This window comes from Mauremys mutica, chromosome 3, assembly GCF_020497125.1.
Source record: "Mauremys mutica isolate MM-2020 ecotype Southern chromosome 3, ASM2049712v1, whole genome shotgun sequence".
Lineage (NCBI taxonomy): Eukaryota > Metazoa > Chordata > Testudines > Geoemydidae > Mauremys > Mauremys mutica.
Window position 1 is genome coordinate 120644671 of NC_059074.1, and position 24429 is coordinate 120669099.

General features: G+C 40.5%; 2 protein-coding genes and 1 long non-coding RNA gene across 4 annotated transcripts in view; 2 read left to right on the forward strand and 1 right to left on the reverse strand.

Annotated features, from left to right (window-relative positions):
* Nucleotides 1-23150, forward strand: part of IGF2R (insulin like growth factor 2 receptor) — a 97741-nt gene extending 74591 nt beyond the window's left edge. The window contains exons 37-48 of the mRNA XM_045010132.1: nt 1281-1442; nt 2117-2324; nt 2817-2963; nt 3531-3765; nt 4943-5079; nt 6045-6159; nt 10679-10825; nt 12545-12729; nt 13816-14002; nt 15269-15424; nt 20582-20651; nt 21178-23150. Coding sequence (XP_044866067.1) covers nt 1281-1442; nt 2117-2324; nt 2817-2963; nt 3531-3765; nt 4943-5079; nt 6045-6159; nt 10679-10825; nt 12545-12729; nt 13816-14002; nt 15269-15424; nt 20582-20651; nt 21178-21594 — 2166 coding nt within the window. The 3' untranslated portion in view covers nt 21595-23150. The remainder of the gene's footprint in view (nt 1-1280; nt 1443-2116; nt 2325-2816; nt 2964-3530; nt 3766-4942; nt 5080-6044; nt 6160-10678; nt 10826-12544; nt 12730-13815; nt 14003-15268; nt 15425-20581; nt 20652-21177) is intronic.
* LOC123366552 lies at nt 8978-20567 on the reverse strand. Of its 2 annotated transcripts, none has more exons than XR_006578133.1 (5): nt 20123-20567; nt 12338-12497; nt 10956-11088; nt 10417-10487; nt 8978-9196 (listed from the first exon to the last, which is right to left on the reverse strand). It is a non-coding gene; the product is annotated as an uncharacterized LOC123366552 (long non-coding RNA). The 2 variants fall into 2 exon arrangements; XR_006578134.1 differs by lacking the exon at nt 20123-20567 and adding an exon at nt 18787-18842.
* Nucleotides 23151-24357: 1207 nt separating the features above from the next.
* The window catches only part of LOC123367513 (solute carrier family 22 member 2-like), a 28563-nt gene continuing 28491 nt past the window's right edge, over nt 24358-24429 (forward strand). The window contains exon 1 of the mRNA XM_045011821.1: nt 24358-24425. Within this exon, the coding sequence (XP_044867756.1) occupies nt 24373-24425 (53 nt within the window). The 5' untranslated portion in view covers nt 24358-24372. The remainder of the gene's footprint in view (nt 24426-24429) is intronic.

Here is a 24429-nt window from a genome sequence, read left to right on the forward strand (position 1 = left end):
ATTGTTTAACAGCGCGACTAACCACAATTAATTTTTTAAATCGCTTGATAGCATTAATAAAGACTAAAGCTGGTCAGAAAAACATTGACAGATTTTTCTGTCAAAATGCTTTTTTTGAAACTGTCTTTTGTTTAGGGGCAAAAGTGAAAAGTTCCAAAAATGTCAAAATGAGACATTTCAGCATTATCAGAACACTTCAATTTTTTGTTTTGAAAATACTTTCTCTTACATTCTATTAATAAATAGTTTATTAGAATATAAAACAAATTATGGCAGTTAGAAGACAAGAGGAAACAGTAAAGATCAAACTCAAAGAACGAGAACGAGTGGGAATATGTGTGCCTTGGAGGACTAGTATTGAAGAATGGGAATTGTGAAGATGCCAGAAAATGAAGAATCAGACTTGCCACTACAGCATTCAGAAAACTCTGCAAGGCTAAAAACATTTCAATAAATACGAAAATGAGTGTACGTGAGAACTATCATGCCGATACTGCTGTACAGGTTGAAAAGGTGGAGTATGAGGAAAGCTGATGAATGAAAGATTTTGACTGCAGAAATGAACTGGCTGAGGGAAATACTGAGAGGTTCAAGGCAGTGAGGGGGGGAAAAAATGATTAGGGCAAGAAATAACGCTGTTACAGACGAATCAAGAAAAAGTACGATTTGGATACAAGTCAAGAATAGACCCGGAAAGGATGCAATGCACAGCTATCCACACCAGAGTGCAAGGAACCAAGAAGGCGCTGGATAGATACAGCGAAGAATGGTGTAGAACAGAGCTTCACAACTTCATTCAGAACCTAGGACATGACAAAGTGGTGAAAGACCTCATTCAGCCCTATTGTTGCTGTTGAGGTGACAGGTAGGATTTGAAGAATATAAAACAAAAGTCAGTCTCTAAACAAAACTTAAACTTAAAAAACCACCCTGAATTTTCCTTTGGAGAATTTTCAAATTTTCCATTTTTTGTTCTGATATGAAACGAAGCCAAAATTTGGAATCTCAAAATACTTTGCAAAACAGCATTTCTGTCTTCCACATGCTCTAGAAAAGCATGAAAATGGATGATATGATAGAACAATTTATGACTGTGGCATTTTGTACTGGTTGTAGTCCTGAGCCAAGGAGTTAGTAAAAACAACCCTGCCATCAGGAGTCTCCTTTTTTCCTCTTCCTTTTCTCCTCTCCTACCCCCCGCCACCCCCCACCCCGATTAACTAGAAATAATCAAACCTACACAGAGTTCATTGTAATGCTTTTGCTATGTTCTGTAACAGGGCAATCCAAAGATGATACGAAAATCTGACTGCAGTTTCGTTTTCGAGTGGGCCACTCCTCTAGTGTGTCCCGATAAAGTGAACATGCTGGGCTGCTCTGTGACTGATGAGCAGTTAAACTACACTTTTAACTTGTCCAGCCTTTCTGGAAGCTCGTATAAGGTAACGTTAACACAGTGTTGGGGCTGCTATTGTTCTCAGTAGTGGGGGAATAGCGTGCGTTGAAACCGAAGCAGTAATAGTCATTTGAATAAGCCAGGCGAGCTGAAGAAATCAAGATGAAGAGGCATGTGCATTACGTTTCTGTGCCATCTCCAAGAGCCACTGGCATGAAGTTGTGGTGCTCTTCCAGACTGCAGCCCTATGGTGGAGACACAATGACGTACTAATAGCTCTAGTCCTTCTCTCATAAAATGCTTAATACTAGACTTGCAAAGTTCTGCTTCTCGGGGGTATTCCTCCCCCACCCCCCCAGTGAGGAAGCATCATTAACTTTTCCGTTATTAGGCATTGTAATTTAAAAAAATGGATACTTTGTGCACAGGCCAATCAATATTCATAAAAGCTCCTGGATGCTACAGTAATATAATCGAATTTTGCAAGGCTGATCTATTAATATGGCTCAGTACAATAAAACTTTTAATTGTAGGGTATATTTCTTCCCTATGGTCTTTAAATGATTTTCTGTAAAATAATGTCCAATCCCTGTCATCTAAACTTTTTACGAGACTTCAAGTATATAAAGGACTTGGGTAATTCTCAGAGTATTGACTGTTAGCTCTAGAGTGTTGTTTTTATCTTTGTGATATACGATTCCCTTTTCGATGCCTCTACAGGTATCTTCTGGATCTAACAGTTACCACATTGGGGTGTGTGCTGAAGTAGCAGATGTGCCCCAGGGAAAATGCGTAGATGGGGCAGTGTGCCTGGTCTCTGAAAACAGTGCTGCTTCATTTGGAATCATAAAGGGAATGAAAATGGATTACAGGCATCAGGATGAAACTGTCATTCTGCAGTATACTGGGGGTGATCGGTGCCCTCCAGGTGAGATCCTGTAACTAGCTATAGGTAATTTTATATAAAAAATGGTCTGGTCCCATTAGGACACGGAGCAGCCAAAAAACTGCCAGGAAAAAACAGTTTAGCAATAGGAAGATGTAATCCTGGCTCTTGTATAATTAATAGCTTTAAAAACATAATGTTGATTTATATTTATGATCTACTGCTGACCTCTGCAAAGAAGTTATTTACCTATGCTCAATACTGCCTTTGCTGCATATGTCAGTTTGAAGTGGCTCAATGAAGGCCCTAGCTGTTGGCCCAGAAAGTTAAACTGTGTATCTCTTTGCAGTGTCATCTTTGATTGCATTTAGACTTGATGTTTCTGTATTTGTGCCTGAATGCTGGGCTGATGGATTTTTAAAACAGAACAGAGTAATATATAGGAGACTTATAAACTGCTTTTGATTTATTGCCTGTCATTATACATGGTAACTACAGAGCATATGTCTCAAGGGGTGTCACCTCCATTTACAGTGACTGAAAAAGGTGAGCTTTGCGTATTCCCCTTCAAATACAAAGGCAAGCGCTATGAGGATTGTATTGTGGACGAAGAAAAACGGCGCTGGTGTGCCACGACTAATGACTATGACAAAGATGGAAAACGAGGATTTTGTGGAAATGGTTAGTAAGAACTTCATTTACCAGAGATATGAAATGATGTTGTGCATGTCCATTGGGCCTGATTCTCAGTTAAACCAAAGCTCTTTTTACATGGCTCTTGCACTATAAGGATGATAGTGTGTGGTTTTCCCTTCCTCCCCTCCAATACTGCTGTTGTGTGGGTAAAAGTCCTTTATGAGGAGAAACTGTAACACTAGAAAACAGCATGCGATTTAAAAAAAAACCCTAATGTCATAAAATGGTGAACACTATTTTACCTACTAAAAGTTGATCTTCCCATTAAGCTGGAGATAGTGTGGGGTTTTTTTTGTTTTTTTTTTAAAGTAGAATTTAATCAGCCTAATGTAGTAAAGTAATGGTACATCAAAGTGATTGTGTTCTGCCTATTACATGAATCTAACTAATGTAGCTGGGCTAGAAACAAAAATTCATATTTCTTTGAGAAGCTATGCTTGATTTAGAACAGTTCTCCACTACTGGCTAGAGTCATAATTATTACGCTGCACAGTCCACACGTACATTACAACCCCTCTGTTTTTTTCTCTCCATTAATGTATCTCCACATAGCAACTGGGAATCGAGAAGCTACTATTATTTTCAAGTGTGATGACAATGCTGGGAATGGGAACCCTCAGCTCCTGAGTGAGACACTTGGCTGTGCTGTCACCTTTGAATGGAAAACACAGTTTGTTTGTCCTCCAAAGAAGATGGAGTGCAAGTTCATCCGAAAGCACAAAACCTACGATTTAAGAGTGCTCTCCTCACTGACAGGATCGTGGCTCTTTAACTATAATGGGATCGTGTGAGTGGTGGTTCTCTCTCTCTTCCCCCCCCCCCGATGACTTTAATCCTTTTTACACAGCAGTTTGTGCATCAATGGATTGAGATTGAGTTACGTGGTGGGTATATGGAGGGGTGTATGTTGGTTTTTCAGTATTTGATAGTCCACATTTGGTAGTTGGTTTGAATTAACTTTTCTCCAGATCGCAGCCTTTCATGAAGTTTAGGGAACTTGTGACTTCACTGAAGACTGTAATCCTGTGCGTTTTAGAAATTGAAAGCTGTAACGAAAGGAGCCTGCTTATCCAACTAACTGGGGAAAGTCACTCTTCGCAAATGGGTACCTTTGCACAGGGTGGATTAAAAACAATGGCATTTTAAAACAAACATCAGATTTTTTTTTAAATATAGAGTCCATGAATATTCACTTTAATGAGTTAAAGGGAATATCTTTATCTTAATCAGTTCATCTTTTTGAGGTTAAATCAAGTTTTATAAATATGACACATGGCCTGCCCTAAATATATCTGCCGCTTTCAGTCTTGACAGTGGAGTGAATGCCAGTGTTTACTTTTCCAACTTGAATTGAGAAAGTAGGAACTTTGTTTTTCTTTTCCATTCTATGAATAAAGTAAAAGTGGAGAGGATGAGATGTACTAGTTCTAAAAAGTTGAAAAACGTTGTTACCAGAAACAGTCTCTTCGATTAACTACAATTAATTCTTTTTGTTTAATGAAGCAGTTAATTTTAATGCAAAACACATTTTTTATAAACGTGTGACTTTATGAATCCAGCACTTTTAAGTTTCTGTTTTTAACTAACAATTTCATAATGCTTTCTCTCTGCATTTTAATTGAACTCCAATTTTCTTCCAAATGTAGCTTGACATGAGTAAAAAATTGATCTAGTAAATTAATGTTAGAGAACAGTGAATGATACATACACACATCTTAAAATAAGAATCAGATCAGTTGATTTGGAAATGCAATAAAAAAATCTGAAGTTTGACTCATTCTGTGTTTGCCCAAACAGATTCAGATAGCTCTTATGTAATGAGGCATGTAAAAAAGAGCACTCAGTGGTTATGTAAACTAAGCAACAATAAACATTTCTGAATACAGAATACTTCATGATGCTTAATCCTTTTCTTGTTCCTGTTCATTTGGCATAAATACTTTTTTTCTTTTCTCCTATGATAGGTATTACATGAACCTGTGTCAGAGAGTAAACAATGGACCCACAGACTGCCCTGAAAGAGCCGCTATTTGCAGCAAAAGTCAAAATGGGGCTGTTCGGGTTCTGGGAGTCGTACATACGCAGAAGCTGAATGTGATAGGTTCAGTAATCCTTTTGAATCCTTATTTCAATAGCTGCAAAATCAGTATTTTTATTGGGAGGATCTAGTGGTCATGCTCAAACTCTCTTGCATAAAGACTTCAGTAAATACATCTGTTGCATGTTAATCAAGCTTTTTATCTTAAATGGCAGTAATAGTTTATTAATGACACATGCTTTTAAAAACTCTTCCAAAATTCCATCTAAAACAGAGTAACATTTAGGCTGTGATAATGGCCAAAGGAAGTAAAATTAGTTATAGCTGAGCTTCTCTGAGGCCATTTTTTAGGAAAAATCCCAACTTTGCTCTCAAGAACCCAGCACTGGGACATGTCCAGGTGTTCTGCTCACTTTAATAGAATGTTTGAACGTGTTGCTTTTTTAAACAAGGATTCTTGTTTAAAATGCTAGTTAAAGGAAACTAGATAGTGACAGTTTTAGAAATTGCAAGAAAAATTATTCTGCTGCAATGCTTTGGTTTAAAGAATCTTTCCTCTTGTCTTCCAAAAGTGCACCTGCAGCTAACTTTTAAATCTCTTGTGTTTTGTAAAGATTGGAAAGAAATCTAACCAGTAGGGGAAAAAATAATGCACTTGTACTCATTGCCTTGCTTGCAAAAATCGGTTTTTCATTCGTTATTTGACAATGTGTGGGCTATATTAAAATGGAACTAGCTAGGCAAATTAGCCATCTCTTTAAAGGAGACAACACATTTGTAACTGCAGTGTTTCTTTTGGGAGGCATGGGGGAAACTGTATGGTAAGGATGGTTGGAATGATTTAAATTTTAGCTTTTGTACCGATGTAACAAGATGCAATTTGACCTCTGGGCCCATCAAAACATTGGGATTAGGTATTTAGATGATCTAAAATGGCAGTAGTATTTTATAACCACAGTCACAAGCAAAGTTGTATTTAAAGGATTACAGAACACAAAGAACTGAGTCTCTCAATGATTGTTTTTCAGATGATAAAGTCCTTGTTAGTTACTCAGGTGGACATGAATGTAAAAAAAACAAGAAAGCAACAACTATTATAGAACTGAAATGTGCAGAAACAATTGGCGAGCCCAGGCTACATAGGTGAGTAATAAGACTTTTGATTATGTTAACCGGACCTTCTTGGTTCAGTCAGCCAGAAAGATAGAGGGATTGCGGAAACAGCTTTGTTCTGCTGTAAGGATGCAGTACTAAATGCACAAAAACCAAACTCTTGGCTTAAGAAATTAGAATGTTAACTTTGCTCTGCTATAGCACCTCCCATCCAAGAATCTCAGTGCTTTAGGAACATAGTCTCTCACACTTTTGTGAGGTTGGTACTATGCCCATTTTATGGAGGGGTTAAGACCCAGATTTTTACTGGTATTACTTCGCTCACTGTTTCAATGCCTATGTCTCATTTTCAAAAGTGACTTAGTGTTGACAATGTTTAATTGAGGTGGAACAGTGCGTAGACACCTTTAAAAACACTGCTCTACAGCCAAAATGCTTCTGAAATAAATGTAGTCTAACTTTACTAATTCTGGGTCACTGAGAACGAAAATGATGCTTAAAATTGTTGATTGGCTCTAGTTTTCAAGATATGCTATTGGGTCAGTGTATACAACCCTTGACTTGGGAATAGCGGAGGATAAGTGAGTTATAAAAGGAAGGGATCTCAATTTAAAACAGAAATGACTAAAATACATCTTTGACTGGATCTATGAATAAATCTGACTGGGTTTGGACAGTACTTGCTTTTTAGGCAAAACAATGAATGATGCAATCTGAAGCTGGTATTGCGTCATACATGATATGAATTGCATCATGTTATTCCTAGACGTCATGGATGATGCAATCATAACGAAGCTTACATCACTCTGCTGAGCAAATTGCCCTATATCAGCTCTAGAAATCATACAGTGTCGTGCTCTTATTTGTCAGTGTTTGATTTTGCAAAGGGACACATTTCTGTTTAGCCAAAGTGAGCAGAGATGTCTCGTACTTGTGTGAACAGTGCAGATAATGTCTGCTGTGTTTGTGGTGAAGTGACTTTTGCATCATAGAAGCGCAGTATAACCACTATGGTTAAGAAAGCCTATCACCTTTATTTTGGCTGCAAAATTGGAGATCAGGACAAGAGGTGGGCCCCACACATATGCTGCAACACTTGTGCAACAAATCTTCGCCAGTGGTTGAACAGGAAAAGGAAATCTATGCCTTTTGCAGTGCCAATGATTTGGAGAGAGCCAACAGATCATACCAGCAATTGTTACTTCTGTATGGTGCCTCCAGTTGGGAAAGGTGTGTCAAAGAAGAAAAAGTGGACTGTGCATTATCCAAACATTCCATCAGCTATACGCCCAGTACCCCACGGAGAAGGACTGCCGGTTCCTGATGCACCAGCATCATTCTCACTTGAGTCAGACGAGGAAGAGGATGAAACTTCTGGTCCTGAACCATCAATGTCACAGGACCCACATTTTCTCCCATCCTCCTCCTCTGAACCACGCCTCATAACACAAGGTGAACTGAATGACCTTGTCAGGGATTTGGAACTACCCAAGAGTAAGGCAGAGCTGTTGGGCTCCAGACTACAGCAGTAGAATCTCCTGGCAGGTGATGTTAGGGTTTCCATGTTCTGTGACCGTCAAAAGGATCTTGTCCCATTCTTCTTCATGGAAGGTGATCTTGTAGGCTGCAACAACATCGATGGTGTGATGGCAGCCCTCAACATCGTTCACGATCCAGATGAGTGGAGACTGTTCATTGATTCATCGAAGACGAGTCTTAAAGCTGTTTTACTGCGTAATGGCAATGTTTTGCCATCAATTCCAGTTGGTCATGCAGTCCATATGAAGGAAACCTATGACAACATGAAACAACTTTTGAGGTGCATAAACTATGACCAACATCAGTGGCAGCTTTGTGGCGATTTGAAGGTTGTTGCTCTCTTGCTTGGTCTTCAGACTGGATACACAAAGTACTGCTGTTTTCTCTGCGAATGGGATAGTCGTGCAAGAGATTCCCACTACATGAAGAAAGATTGGCCGCTCCAACAGTCATTGGAGCCTGGGAGGAAAAGTGTTCAGCATCCACCACTTGTTGAATCAAGGAAGATTTTGTTACCACCCTTGCACATCAAGCTGGGTCTGATGAAGAACTTTGTCAAGGCCATTGACAAAACACAAACAGCTTTCAAGTACCTTCATGGAAAATTTCCAAGGTTAAGTGAAGCTAAGATAAAGGAAGGTGTCTTTGTCGGTCCTCAGATTCGTGAACTTCTTCGAGATGATGCATTTGACCATGCACTACGTGGCAAGGAAAAGACAGCATGGAAAGCCTTCCAGTTAGTGGCAATAAATTTTCTCTGAAACAACAAGGCAGACAACTACAGGTTGTTGGTGGAAAACCTCCTCAGGGCATACAAAAGCCTTGGTTGCAACATGTCACTAAAGATGATACATTTTTTGCACTCTCATCTAGATTTTTTTTTTCCACCGAACTGCAGAGCAGTGAGCGACGAGCACGGCGAGCGATTTCACCAGGACATTGCAACAATGGAGAAACGCTATCAGGACAAATGGAGCCCATCAATGCTTGCAGACTATTGCTGGACAGTGACAAGAGATGCTCCATTTAATGAATACAAGAGACAAGCCAAGAAGCGCCGAGTAGACACTGAATAGGACTAAACTATGTACATAATAGTTTTTTGCCTTTTGTTTCATAATAAATTTTATTTATATAACCCTTTTGCTGATTTTTAAAGTGTTACATAAACAGGACAGGTGAAATATTATCATGTAAAGCAACCATAAACACATGAAAAGACCTAGGTTTACAATTTGATTAAAACTCTATCTACACAATATACATAGACATAAAATGTAAAAACTTTAACTTAGAAACAGTAGCCAATCAGTTGTTTTAATTGTCATATTTGAATTCAGCACATCAAAATACATAATAAATAGCACATTTTATCTCTGAAGCAGACTTCTCAAAAATTGTAGACCAGTGAAATCTGGGCCTAGGTTATTTGACCAAGGTAATACAGTGAGTCGATGGTAGTGCTGGGGATCGGAGCCATAGGTTCTAACTTGCAGTTTCTGCTCAGACCTCAAAACAGAGTCAGTTACTGTTAAATAAAAAAAATTGAACAAAATAGATTTCCAAACTTTATCTAGGTGCCAAGTTTTGGAAATTTTGCCAGTTAAATCAATTTTCAGCCCAATTACCCAACCTCTCTCCCGATCTGTAACTATACATTTTTCTCTTCTGCTTGAAAAGATTAGTTGGCATCCCTCTTATTGTCCTGATCCTCCACATTGTTCTCTGGCATTAGCACCTTGTGGAGAGCCAAAACAGTCACATGAGGATGCTAGAAGGAAAAAATGCTGCAGTGGGACAAACAGCTGCCTGCTCTACTCACATGTTCTTAAAAGTAAATGCAGAAAGTTCTGAATAAATGTGCACTTTGTGCTGCTTGTCAGCTATCTGTAAATTCCAAGTAAAGGAACTGGATGGCTGCCCTGGAATAGCAAATGTATAGCCTGGTTTTACCCTAGTCTCTAGAAAGCCATTTAAAAATCACACATACGTCAATGTGTGTAATCACACAGAACACATTCTCAATCTGTGTTTACCAGATTGGAGGCTTTTGGACTCTTTCCACTTGTTCATTTTCATAAACGGCAATTCCATTCAGTATTTATTTTAGATTGTGTGGGCTAAAATCTTGGCATTCCCTTCAAACTGATAAAGATGTGATAGCATAACAGGAAAGAATCAGTTGTTGAGGTGGGTGTGGCTACAGTATATCCATTATCTTTTAGATGTTTGTTCTCTCTAGATTTATCAAATTATATCAGTTTCAAGGTTTTTATAGCTATCAATTGTCGTTACTAACGAGGTTTTGGAGAGAATGTGTTGCCTAACTGCGGGTTTCTTTAATCTGTTACTTTAACTTGTGTTTTGTGTGTGCAATAGTAAAGGCTGACAAAACTCTATGCATAAAAGTTCTCATTTAATGAGCTATAATCTCTGAACACCTCCCCTGAGCACTGAATATGTTTGGAGCCAAACTTTATGGTTCAGCTCTGTCTGGGAATCAAATGTCCCCCTGGAGCAATAGGAAAACAGCAGAAGAGCCAGGGACTGGAACTTGACCAGCCATGTTTGTTGTCCAAGATCAATGAAATGCAAAATGTAAACCTTCCGAAGGAAACCAGACTGTTGGGTTAGTTTTACTTTGCATTTAAATCTCAAATGCAGCATGTGCCATTGGGAACTTTAAGCAGCTGTTGTTGGGGTTTTTTTTTTATTTTTTTACTTTACCTTTGTGGTTTCAGAAATTACCTGTTGTTGGACTTCTGAATCCATTGACCTAGGAAGCAGTTCAATAAGGCTGGTAGAACAGTGATCTTGATCTAGGTCATCAGTTTATGCAAGAAATAAGCACAGATATTAAGCTTCTACCTGCTGAACCAATAGGCTACACCATGTTGAAAGTCATGAGTATCTTCCCCTCCTTCTTTCCCCTGATCAGTTATATTCTTTTCAGACTAGCAAGCATGTCACTCAAATGAGACTTGTTACTGCTTTCCTATGTATTTGGTAGGATTGATGAAGAAAACTGTACATACTATATCACATGGGGAACTCAAGCAGCTTGTGCTGTGAAGCCGCAAGAAGTGGAGATAGTGAATGGGATGGTTATTAATCCTACAACTGGGAAAAAATTCAGCCTGGGTGACATTTATTACAAGTAAGTAAAATCATGTTCCTGTAGTGTGCTGAATTTGGCTACTTAAAACCATACCACTTTGACTGCTATGGGCTGTCTTAGATGTGCCTAGCTTTGGAGCACACATGCTAAGGAACTTTCTGTAACTCACCAGCTGTGTGCAAACTACTGACTCTGGGCATGATCCTGGAACGTGCTGAGTGCTTTCTCTTCCTGTTGAAGTCAATCGGTGTTGAGGATGTTCTGTGTATCTCAATGTATTCAGCACCCCTCGGAGTCGGGCCCTTTTTAAAACCAGATATCAAGAGTTCATCTAGTGTGTGCAAAACTCTCTCTCAAGATGATAAAAAGGGACAACAATCCCCTGATCTTGCCCAGTGTTTGTTCCCTCAGCCACTGTGTCACAGACTCTTACTACACCATTATGGTGACTTTGGTTTTTTATGTAGCACCCTTTTTGTACTCCAGTAATGATACATTCACAGCTTCCCAGGCCAGAAAAGACCATTCTGCTGATGATAGTCTGACCTCCTGCAGGACACAGGCCATAGAACTTCCCCAAAATAATTCATAGAGTGGATCTTTTAAAAAGACCTCCAAAGACATCCAAACTTGCCAGTAAGGGAGAATTGCTTGCAAGTTCTGAGGTAAGAAGTTTGGTGACCATGGTGCAAAGCTTTAACTGTGGAGAGGCATAACGTTGAGTCACTGGTTGAAATGGGAAACCTTAAAAACAAGAGGCTCAGGGAAGGGAGGAATGTTAGACCTCAAGACTGACTCTAGTGTGTGTGTGTGTGTGTACACAACCAGTAAAACTACAGAAGCAACTGCTTAGAGCAGGTTTACAACATGCTCCAAAAAGGCAATGAAGTAAACAATGCAGGGTGTGTGGCATGGCGATTATAGCCTCATAATTCAAGGGTGTGTTGGGAAAGCAAGGCAATGAAGAAGCATTGCTTCTCCGAGTCACAGACCAGCAACACGCACTAAAGAGACTAGGAGTGGCATAGCCATGCAAAAGCACTGGTACGTCTATTCACATGGCAGCCCTGCCATGTTCAGTTATTCTACTGTCTAATGGCATTGAACGAGGCAGGGCAGGGAACAGATAGGTAGAAAATAGTTCTTTATTCCAAAACAGACTTGGAAAGGTAACTGGGCATGGGTTTGTTCAAAAATCAATTTCGAGGCCGAAGAGGAGTACTGGAACAAACATCCTTTTTTAAAAACGTCAAAACTTTGACTCTCTCTCCAGTATTGACAATAGATACAATTATAAAATGTACACATTGCAAGTGGTTGGTAGCCATTACTCTTGGACCTGCTGGATTTGGTGTCAGCAGTGCCAGGATATTCCCACAGTTACTGATCAGGCAGAATGCAGAATTTTATGACTAACACTTCAGCCCAGGCCACTTATGATCCTAAATCCATAGTTAGGCCTCAAAATAAGTGGGCTGATCACCCATAAATCCCACTGAAGCCAATGGCAGCTGCAGGTGTTCAGTATCTTTTGAGAATCAGGCCACTTACCTTTTGGTGCCTCCATGTGGATTTGGGAGCTAACTTGTAGGTACCAAGGATTGAACTTTTTTTCCCCAATATCTGTCCTTTCTGACGGTAGAATATAAGAAACGTGCTTGGAAATCTGCTAAAATCAGGTTGCTGCTGATGTTGCAATATTTGTTCTTGCCTATGAGAGAAATATGGACTTTACTACAAAGTTGCTTTTGCTTTCAGATTATACCAAGCATCTGGTGATATACGAACAAATGGTGACACATATGTGTATGAAATCCAACTTTCTGCTATAACAGACTCTGCGCACCCACAGTGCTCTGGAGCCAAAGTATGCCAGATTAAAACTACTAGTACCTACGTTAGGAAAGTTGGCTCTTCCGATAAAGCTAAATATTATGTTCAAGGTAAGTCCTTACTGACTAGAATTGTCTACACTTGGAACCTTTCTGTGAGTTACTTCCTAGAATGTGAGACTTCTGCTTTTACTATTGTTTGTACTAGTATATTCCTGTTAAGGCTGCTGGAATTTATCTTCCTGCTTCCGTCTTTCCATTCTTACTTGTCAGTTTGAATGCAGGAGTGGCAAAGCGGAGGCAGAAATGACTGACTTTCCTTATAGGAAGAAGATATTGGTGGAGTGATGGGGGGGGAAAACAAGACCTTCTCTTCTTCTCACCATCCCCATTTGCATGTATGCTCTATAAGTAATAGATTGTACCATCTGGCATCCCAGAAAAGGGTTTAATAAAGCTCAGATGGGCTCTTCAGTGTAAAACATCGCATACAAGACTTAATGTTAGTTATGGCAGGACCCTTCACGTCCCCTGCAGATACAAAACTTGCCTGAATAGTATTAAAGTGAATGTCTCTCTCCTGGCTACAAGACCTCCTCTATTAGTCAATACTGCCAAACAGGCCATGACACACAGGACAAAATACCAAGACACAGACTCTCTCAGTTTTCGTGGAGATGGTTATTGGTATCACTGCTTACTAAATCTCTTTACATTGTGTATTGCTTTCCCAAAACCTTGAATAGCAGATGGCATTCAGTGAATGTCATTGGTGCAAACTGTTTCATGTTCTCCAGAATTCAGAAAAACGTTATCAAACTGCATATTGGATTTAATATTTGTCAGTGAACATGAGTATAACACTAAATGAACTTCTAACACCCAGTAAAGAGTTTTTGTGAAAAGTAGGCAAAATATTAGTAATTCTAGAAGGGCTCTATTTTTTATATATATATCTATATATATATATCTATATATTTCTGCCTGATAGCCCAAGTATAACTCTTTTAAAAATGGATGCTGTGAGTAATCATAACCTAAACATTGCAGAAGTAAATTTAGACAGACATTCTGAAGTAACACACTTTTTCTCTTGCTCTCTCCTCAGTAAAAATGTAGCACATTTAATAGACCATTTGTAAGGATCTAGTGCCTGTGCAATGTTTTATGAAATCTTCTCACTTTTCTTCTTTGTAGATGATGACTTGAATGTTGTGTTTTCATCTGATTCAGCCTGTGGTAAAGATAAATCAAAATTCGTCTCCTCAACGATTTTATTCCACTGCAATTTACAGGCAAAGGAAGGCATCCCTGAGTTCCTTCACGAGACAGCAGACTGCCAATATTTGTTTACCTGGTACACGTCTGCAGTCTGTCCATTAGAGTAAGTAACTTCTTTATTCTCCCAAAGTAACATGCAGTTCTTGTTAGCAGTTATCTACTAGAAGGTTATTTTGCCTTCCAGCATTATCTACAGTAGTTGTGGCAAGGAAAAGGCAGCTAAGAATCTAGTAAAAGGAGCATCTAATGCTTGAGAGGAGCGAGTGGATACAATTTGAATGCTTAATAAATGGAGGAACATTGATTCCACTTGCCAGCTAAATGATCATCTTGTACTAAGATTATTTCAGGTCTAGGTTGTTTAATATTTGCACTGAAACAAATTGAAAAGAAGAGACCTCAATTAAAATATACTTCTCCCCATTCACTCAGTTTGTTTCCAGCCAACAACTGCTTCTCTGGTTACTGAGGAGTAGCCTAAGGCATATCTCCCATTAAGAAATGGTCTTAACTTAAAAAGAGAGCTCTCCGTAGTCATGTATCCAGTGTGTGGAAATGAATAGCTAGGTTTCTTCCACACTGCAAATGGTTGTCACCTTTACCTGCCCACTTCTTTATGCCAGAACTTTCTCTGCTGGAGTGGACAATATTTATTTGTATTGCGGTAGTGCCTAGGCATCCCAGTCACAGACCAGTACCCAGTTATGCAGAATATTGTACAAACACAACAAAAAGATGGTCCCTGCCTCAGAGCTTACAACCTAAGTATAAGACAAGATTCAACAAGTGGATACAGACAGTTGGGAGAGCACAAGGTAACAATAAGACAATACTGATTGGCACAATAGGTTGTGGTCTCAAAGGTAAGATGTATAGCTGAATCCAGGTGCTGTTACAGCTTGTTGAAAGCCAAATTGTGTTCACCTGCTATAACTTGCTGTGGTGCAAGGCTGGGGTGCTGTGGATTCATAGCTAGATCCTACATTGGTTTTGGGTTCAGCTTTTTTGTTCTTTAAATATTTAAAACTGTTGCCATTAATTCTACTTGTTAATAACTATGTGCTAATAAATGTGTAATGTTTTACGGAACTGTCCTTTTAACTAATAATTCTGTATTTGGTTGCAGACTCAAATGACCCTCTTCTTCCTATTTCTTTGGTTTAGAATAAACTAGATCACTTGTGTATTAAACAGAAAGGCACTAAACCTTCTCTCTTTGAAGCAGCTTCTATATAAGAGTCTGACCAGAGCTGGCATTACATCTCTACTGAATTTGTTTGATCCACTGTTTCTAATCAACATTTCCTCAGACTGTTGTACACAACCAGGCAGAGTGTCCTCTTAACCATGTCTCCTTTGTTGCCTACAGAAGTTCTGAGAGCAAAGAGGGCCAGTCTGACCAGGGAGCGCAAAATTTCAAAGGCCTTTCAGGAAGAAGCCAAGCTGTTGGGGCTGTGCTGAGTGTCCTCCTGGTGGTTCTCACAGCGTGTCTGTTGATCTTGTTGCTTTACAAAAAAGAGAGGAGGTAAGGGAGGCTAATAGGAAAATGTTTCCTTGTGTTTGTGTAAGGTGATTCAGCTAAAGGGATGGTGACCACTTGAAATCTAGTCAGTTTCTCAGAATGCGTTAAAAGTATTAACAGGTACACAAATGGGAGAAACTGGCTGACTAATCTGTTCAGTTATTATACTCTTAAGTGTTACACGTAACAATAACTGGGTAGTGGGGTACTCAGGCAATTGACTTTTTTTAAGTTGATGGTGTCTCTAAGCATAACTCAAGAATTTCCCCTGGTTCAACTTGATACAGCAGAGAACAAATACATGAGCTAATGCTATCATGATTAACACTATGTTCAGCACTGTGGAGTAAATGTTGTTTGCTCTTCCCCAGGTGAATGTTCTGGTAGCAATTTTGTTAGATTTGAGGAGGCAGAGGAGTTTCATAGATTCTAGGACTGAAAGGGACCTCGAGAGGTCATCGAGTCCAGTCCCCTGCCCTCATGGCAGGACCAAATATTGTCTAGACCGTTGCTGATAGACATTTATCTAACCTACTTTTAAATATCTCCAGAGATGGAGGTTCCACAACCTCCCTAGGCAATTTATTCCAGTGTTTAACCACCCTGACAGTTAGGAACTTTTTCCTAATGTCTAACCTAAACCTCCCTTGCTGCAGTTTAAGCCCATTGCTTCTTGTTCTATCCTTAGAGGCTAAGGTGAACAAGTTTTCTCCCTCCTCCTTATGATACCCTTTTAGATACCTGAAAACTTCTATCATGTCCCCTATCAGTCTTCTCTTTTTCCAAACTAAACAAACCCAATTCTTTCAGCTTCCTTCATAGGTCATGTTCTCAAGACCTTTAATCATTCTTGTTGCTCTTCTCTGGACCCTTTCCAATTTCTCCACATCTTTCTTGAAATGCGGTGCCCAGAACTGGACACAATAGTCCAGTTGAGGCCTAACCAGCGCAGAGTAGAGCGGAGGAATGACTTCTCGTGTCTTGCTCACAACACACCTGTTAATGCATCCCAGAATCACGTTTGCTTTTTTGCAACAGCATCACACTGACTCCTATTTAGCTTGTGGTCCACTATAACCCCTAGATCCCTTTCTGCCGTACTCCTTCCTAGACAGTCTCTTCCCATTCTGTAGGTGTGAAACTGATTGTTCCTTCCTAAGTGGAGCACTTTGCATTTGTCTTTGTTAAACTTCATCCTGTCTACCTCAGACCATTTCTCCAATTTGTCCAGGTCATTTTGAATTATGACCCTGTTCTCCAAAGCAGTTGCAATCCCTCCCAGTTTGGTATCATCTGCAAACTTAAGCGTACTTTCTATGCCAATATCTAAGTCGTTGATGAAGATATTGAACAGAGCCAGTCCCAAAACAGACCCCTGTAGAACTCCACTTGTTATACCTTTCCAGCAGGATTGGGAACCATTAATAACTACTCTGAGTATGGTTATCGAGCCAATTATGCACCCACCTTATAGTAGCTCCATCTAAATTGTATTTGCCTAGTTTATCGATAAGAATATCATGCGAGACCGTATCAAATGCCTTACTAAAGTCTAGGTATACCACATCCACCGCTTCTCCCTTAGCCACAAGACTCATTATCCTATCAAAGAAAGCTATCAGATTGGTTTGACATGATTTGTTCTTTACAAATCCATGCTGGCTATTCCCTATCGCCTTACCACCTTCCAAGTGTTTGCAGATGATTTCCTTAATTACTTGCTCCATTATCTTCCCTGGCACAGAAGTTAAACTAACTGGTCTGTAGTTTCCTGGGTTGTTTTCATTTCCCTTTTTATAGATGGGCACTATATTTGCCCTTTTCCAGTCTTCTGGAATCTCTCCCGTCTCCCATGATTTTCCAAAGATAATAGCTAGAGGCTCAGATACCTCCTCTATTAGCTCCTTGAGTATTCTAGGATGCATTTCATCAGGCCCTGGTGACTTGCAGGCATCTAACTTTTCTAAGTGATTTTTAACTTATTCTTTTTTTATTTTATCTTCTAAACCTTCCCATTTCCCGTTAGCACTCACTGTGTTAGGCATTCCTTCAGACTTCTCGGTGAAGACCGAAACAAAGAAGCCATTAAGCATCTCTGCTATTTCCAAGTTTTCTGTTACTGTTTCTCCCTCCTCACTGAGCAGTGGGCCTACCCTGTCTTTGGTCTTCCTCTTGCTTCTAATGTATTGATAAAAAGTCGTCTTGTTTCCGTTTATTCCCATAGCTAGTTTGAGCTCATTTTGTGCCTTTGCCTTTCTAATCTTGCCCCTGCATTCCTGTGTTTGCCTATATTCATCCTTTGTCCTAGTTTCCATTTTTAATATGACTCCTTTTTATTTTTTAGATCATGCAAGATCTCATGGTTAAGCCAAGGTGGTCTTTTGCCACATTTTCTATCTTTCCTACCCAGCGGAATAGCTTGCTTTTGGGCCCTTAATAGTGTCCCTTTGAAAAACTGCCAACTCTCCTCAGTTGTTTTTCCCCTCAGTCTTGATTCCCATGGGACCTTACCTATCAGCTCTCTGAGCTTACCAAAATCCGCCTTCCTGAAATCCATTCTCTATTTTGCTGTACTCCCTTCTACCCTTCCTTAGAATTGCGAACTCTATGATTTCATGATCGCTTTCACCCAAGCTGCCTTCTACTTTCAAATTCTCAACGAGTTCCTCCCTATTTGTTAAAATCAAGTCTAGAACAGCTTCCCCCCTAGTAGCTTTTTCAACCTTCTGAAATAAAAAGTCATCTGCAATGCAGTCCAAGAACTTATTGGATAGCCTGTGCCCTGCAGTGTTGTTTTCCCAATATATATCTGGATAATTGAAGTCCCCCATCACCACCAAATCTTGGGCTTTGGATGATTTTGTTAGTTTAAAAAAAGCCTCATCCACCTCTTCCACCTGGTTAGGTGGCCTGTAGTAGACTCCTAGCACGACATCACCCTTGTTTTTTACCCCTTTTAGCCTAACCCAGAGACTCTCAACACTTCCGTCTCCTATGTCCATCTCCACCTCAGTCCAAGTGTGTACATTTTTTTAATATATAAGGCAACACCTCCCTTTTTCCCCTGTCTATCCTTCCTGAGCAAGCTGTACCCATCCACACCAGCATTCCAATCGTGTATTATCCCACCAAGTTTCAGCGATGCCAACAATGTCATAGTTGTATTTATTAGCACTTCCAGTTCTTCCTGCTTATTACCCATACTTCTCGCATTTGTATATAGGCGTCTAAGATACTGGTTTGATCTTACCGCCCAATTTTGCCCTGACCCTCCTTTCTCTCTGCCATTATAGCCCACACTCCCTCCTATTTCTGACCCATCTCCCAGGTCTCCATGTTCCCCACTTACCTGTGGCTTTGCTCACCTGTCCCTGTTGAACCTAGTTTAAAGCCCTCCTCACTAGGTTAGCCAGTCTGTGTCCAAATAGGGTCTTTCCCCTCCTCGAAAGGTGAACGCCATCTCTGCCTAGCAGTCCTTCCTCGAATAGCATCCCGTGGTCGAGGAAGCCAAAGCCCTCCTGGCGACACCATCTTCGCAGCCAGGCATTCACCTCCATGATGCATCTGTCTCTGCCTGGGCCCCTACCTTTGACAGGAAGAATCGATGAGAATACCACCTGCGCTCCAAACTCCTTCACCCGTACTCCCAGAGCCCTGTAGTCACTCTTGATCCGCTCAGTGTCACACCTCGCAGTATCATTTGTGCCCACATGGATGAGTAGCATGGGGTAGTAGTCAGAGGGCTGGATAATCCTCGACAATGCCTCTGTAACATTTCGGATACGGGCCCCCGGCAGGCAGCATACCTCCCGAGATGAAATGTCACGGCAACAGATGGGCGCCTCCGTTCCCCTCAGCAGAGAGTCTCCGACCACCACTACCCTACGTTTCCTATTCGCAGTGGTGGCAGCAGACCTCCCAGCCTTAGGGGTACGAGGCTTCTCCTCCTTTACTGTAGGGGGTGATTCCTTCTCTCCTGTATCAAGAGCATAACGGTTACCTATTACCACGGCAGGAGGGTTCGGAGCAGGGGTGGAGCACTGACCGCTGCCAGAAGTAACCAGCTGCCAGTGTCCACCCTAAGCCATCTCCTCCTCCACCAGTGGTGTGTCAGCAGTCCTGTGTATTGGGACAGCTACCTCAGCTGTCTCCACATGGACACTGTCCAGGAATTGCTTGTGGATTCGGATGCTCCTCAACCTAGCCACCTCCTCCTGTAGCTCTCCCACCTGCTGCTTGAGAGATTCCACCAGTAGACACCTTTCACATTGGATCTCCCCCCGATATCAGTAAGTGGAAATTGCAAGTTACAGTCCCTTCAAAACCACACCAGGATCTGGGTAGAAGCATCCATGCTCAGGCGCTCTGTCTGGCTACCGGCGCAGGTGGAGGAGACAGAAGCAGAGCTGGCATAGGTGTTGCGGGTCTTCCTAACCATCGTAGGCCTCCCTCTGTCAAACTCCCCTGTCTGCTCTGCTCCCCTGGTCGCTCTGCCTCTGGCTTTTAAAGCCTGCTTGCCTAGGTCAGTCCCTCCCCCTCGTGAGTCTCACTAGGGAAGGCCAATCAAGGGAACAAGGTCAGGCACTCAGTCCCAACTGCCACAGCAGCTGTAACTGAAACTGAAGTCACCTGAAATCAGAATCACAATTAAAATTCAAACAGTCAAGCACACTCACTCACACCAACAGCTAGTACTCTCACCTGGTAGCCTGTTCAGCAGCGGGGTCTCTTGCTCTCCCTCTCAAACTCCTGTGTCTGCAGTCCCCTGTGCGCTCTGCTGGCAATTTTGTTACAGATTTGAGAAGCCAGAGGAGTTCCAGAACATTTATTGGTGACGTGGTAGAGAGGGAGCGGTGTGATTGACTACCTCCAGATACTAGAATTGAGTCTTCAGTGCTAGCAATTAGAATAGTCTTGGACCAAATGTTTCTCTGATATACCAGTGTAACCCATTCAGTTAATGGACTTGGAAAGGTGCATGTGAGAAGAGTATTGGATCTCTTCCCTTGACTGGAAACTGAGCAGATTTCCCACAGACTGGCAGAAGAGAGTGAAAATTAAGGGGTTTGGTATTGCTGATCACTCTTTTTTCTCTAGAATGATAAATAGGGATTTAATACTGTAAGATGAACATTATTTTTTTTAAAAATTTTGTTTTAGAGAAACTGTGATACACAAGATAACCAACTGCTGCAGAAGATCACCAAACGTTTCCTATAAATATACAAAGGTACTACTTATAGTTGTGATGACCTCTGAGGTTCTGTTTTTTAAATGATTTTCCAAATTAGTAATATATAGCTGCTTCTACTCACAATTACTTTAAATGAATTTAAACTAACTCTCTTTGACTATCGGCGAGCTGGTTGGCTGGCTGAGACTAAATCTGGAAGTAGATGGAGGGAAAGAACAGAACAGTTTCAGTCCTCACAGATGGGAGGAAAGGAGAAAGAGGATTAAGGGAAATGCTGAGGAGTGATCAACAAATAGGAGGCAAACTGGGAAAGTACAGAGCCAGAGAAGATGAGACTAATGTGGAATAGTGCTCGGAATGTAAAAGGCAGCATAGAGAGATCAAAGTATTAGCACAAAATACCGTGTTAGTGCACTATCTGATTTACCATCTTCCACTGATAAGCAAAGTGCAGGATGGGGCTGTTGGTGGTTCTCAGGTGATGGATTTCGGGAGACCGTAAAGGGTGCTTGTGAGAGCCTATCAAATATTATTCAGTAACTTTACCATCTTCATACTGTAGATAAACACTGAAGAAGAAGCTAATGAGAATGAAACTGAGTGGCTTATGGAGGAAATTGCAGCACCAAATCAGAGACCAGGAAAAGGAGGACAAGAAAATGGTCACATCACTACCACATCTGTTAAATCAGAAGCCTTGACATCTCTCCATGTGGATGACCTGGACAGTGAGGATGAAGTTCTAACTGTCCCAGATGTGAAGATTCATTCAACTAGAGGGGTGCAATCCAGAGGGTCGGACCAGAACAGGCACCAGCAAAAGAAGCCATTTAGCCTTGGAAGTGATGCCAAGACCAACTTGCTGAATGGAGGGAAGGATAGGAAAACAAAACCTAACCCAGGCCAACAGAAGACACAGAATTCTACTAATACCCTATCGTTCCACGATGATAGTGATGAGGACTTGTTGAATGTTTAAATAGCCCCTCTTGTGCCTGATTAAATAAATATAGATATATATATATATATGGTGTGACAACAAAACACTTCCAACCAAATATGAAGACTTTTTAGCCTGAGATTTCTTCTGAATTTTGCCTTTGACAAGAAAACATTCAAAAGGGAAGAAAAAAAGGATCAATCCTGGTTGTTTACAATGATCTGTTCAGTAATGATTGGACTTCCAGCATCCAGTTGGCTGAGTTATGTTGGTTCTCTCTTTTTTTTCTCTCTCGCGCTCTCTCTCTCGCTCTCTAGCCAGGATTTTCCTCTTTTTAAACCTTCAGCACAGGCACAACATGTTACAAAATTGTTTCAAAGGGCAGGATTAAATCTGAATTATGCCCCGTCACTTGAGATTCAAGATATTTGACTACTAGCATTTTAACTCTCTCTCTCCTTGTATTTATTGACTCTCACTACTCAGGTTTGCTGAATAATAGCAACATGTTCTTCCTGCCGGCAGGGTATTATTCTATAGATTCACACATCATATGAGAAGGAAAATAAAAGTAACTTTTTGTTTGGGGTGGTTTGATGTAAATGTTGGAACTGGTCTAATTTATCCTGTAAATTTGAATACTCCATTCTAATTTAAACAGTTAATTGATTTAAAGCCATTTACTGAAAGGTACAAGTCTGTTAGCTTAAGTCTGAAATGGTGGTGGTTCTTTGCATGATATTTTTGGTACTGGTCACATGACTTATTTCATCAGTATTTGCTTAAACAGCTGGCAGGCACCCAAAGCTTTCCCTTGAGTGCAGATGGGACTAGAATTTGTGCATGCCCAGACTTAACTGGATTGTTCAAGGTCATGGGTGCGGAATTCCTAGAATGCCATATTCACAGACCTGTTATATCTGTCATCTTAAAAAGCCCAAGACCTAGAGAAGCCTTAATTTGCAAAACAGGTATTGTTTTTGGTACTAATTGCATAAAATATGGTGGGCCCACATTTTTCAGTAGTACCTCAGATCCAGGTCTTGTTATATCCTGAGGCCAATGGTCACTGAATTACAATGTTGCCAGAACTTAATGGAGGTGATAGCAATCTTCCTGTAGCAGTCTGCTCCTCTCAGTGTTTTCTGAATTATCTTATGGGCGATAATATGGTTTCATATACGTGTACAGGTACTTGTTGGTCAGAATTTTTGAAACTCTTCCTTGTACCTTTTTGGTTGGCTTATTTGGTTTCAACACTGGTTTCTTCATTTTATAAAACGTTTTCCATTTTGAATCAAATTTAGTGTAATATAAACGATTCAGCAATTTCAATAAAAGATAAATTAAATGGACATTCCAAATGATTTCCATATGTATTAAAATAAGTGCTGAAATTTTTCTTGCTTACAATTTTTTTTTTAAATAGTGTTTGACAACCTGAAAGTCTCTTTCCAAATTTCCTGCTGGAAACAGTTAATATTTCTGATTGCAAAGCTAAAGATGAAACTTAAGATGTCTCACCACAGACATTTGAATTTATAAGCAGATTTCAAATAATGGATTTTCTTTTTCAGACTTCGGGTTCTCCCCTAGATTCTGTATGGATAACTATGCGTAACCAATAAAACCATAACATAGGTGTATTCTATAAAGCTGTGTTAAATGTAAGGAAGTGTTAGCATTCCAAACCTGAACAACACTTTTAGATCTAGAAAGAAAATTGGTGTAAGGCCAATTCTTGGGAGGAATAGATTCTGGAAATGAGATGCACATTGTTAACAGCAAGGGTAGTTAGTCTATTCGAACATTTTACCAAGGGATATGGTGGATTCTCCATTATTCAGTCTTCAAGACTGGATATTTCTAAAAGATGTATTCTCTAGTTCCACCACATGTTGGAGTGGACTGTATGAATTACTGGATGGCCTGTTATGCAGGAAGTCAGACTAAATCATTTTAATGATTCCACCTGACCGTAATCTACTAATCAGAGTTTACCTGTGAATATTAAGTGAGTCCTATTTAAAGCTGCATCAGTAAATAGGCCCTCAGACTCTAATCTGTAAATTCTAGAAATACACTGTTAAACACATAGGTAAAGCAGAGTTAAGGGTTTGGTTTAAGACTAATCCAGAAGCTGCTGCGCCTCCCTGCACAGTTCCTAAACTGTGCAGTGGATTGGTCTTTGATCTTGTGTGTCACTTCAAAACCCACCTCTTGGAGAAGTGGAGTTAACGAAGAGAGCCTATTTTTCTTTTTCTTTTTTTTTTTTTGTGTGGTCTGGATTGATTGAGCATTTGTTTATTTTAGGATTTTACACTGACGCCTGTCACCTTAGTTTGGGCGCCTTCCATGTAAAATCAGTGGTGCACTTCTTGCAGTCTCTTCTCCCTTTTGGGGATGATAACTCTAGCTGGGATAGGGGGTATTGGGTGTGGGTTTGGTTTTTTCTTTTTTCCAAGAGTAGACTTAAAATGCTGCAGCTCAGCATTTTCCACAATTCTGATCCATGTGGTCTGTTCCCCTCCTGTCTGCAGTTTTGGAGGCAGTTGAAAGCTGTTGCATAGCCACACCCTCTTGATCGGCTTGCTCCAGGATCGTATGCCTCCACGGCAACAGTCAAGCACGGTTCACTTTGCTCCTGACTCATCTTTGTCAGCCTTTATTTTTGTGTGTTTTTGGGCAGTAGCAAGCAGCTTTCCTTTATTCCTCCTCTCCCTCTCCTGGATCTGGTAAAGAGCAGTGGGGTGGTCTCAGCTACCTGGAGCCAATGCTGCAGCTCCTCCCTGAGAGACTCCGCTGACCCCTGCAGGCATGGCAGAGCAACTTCACAAATACCGAGCTAAATCCAAGCAGTGTTCTGTGAGGTAA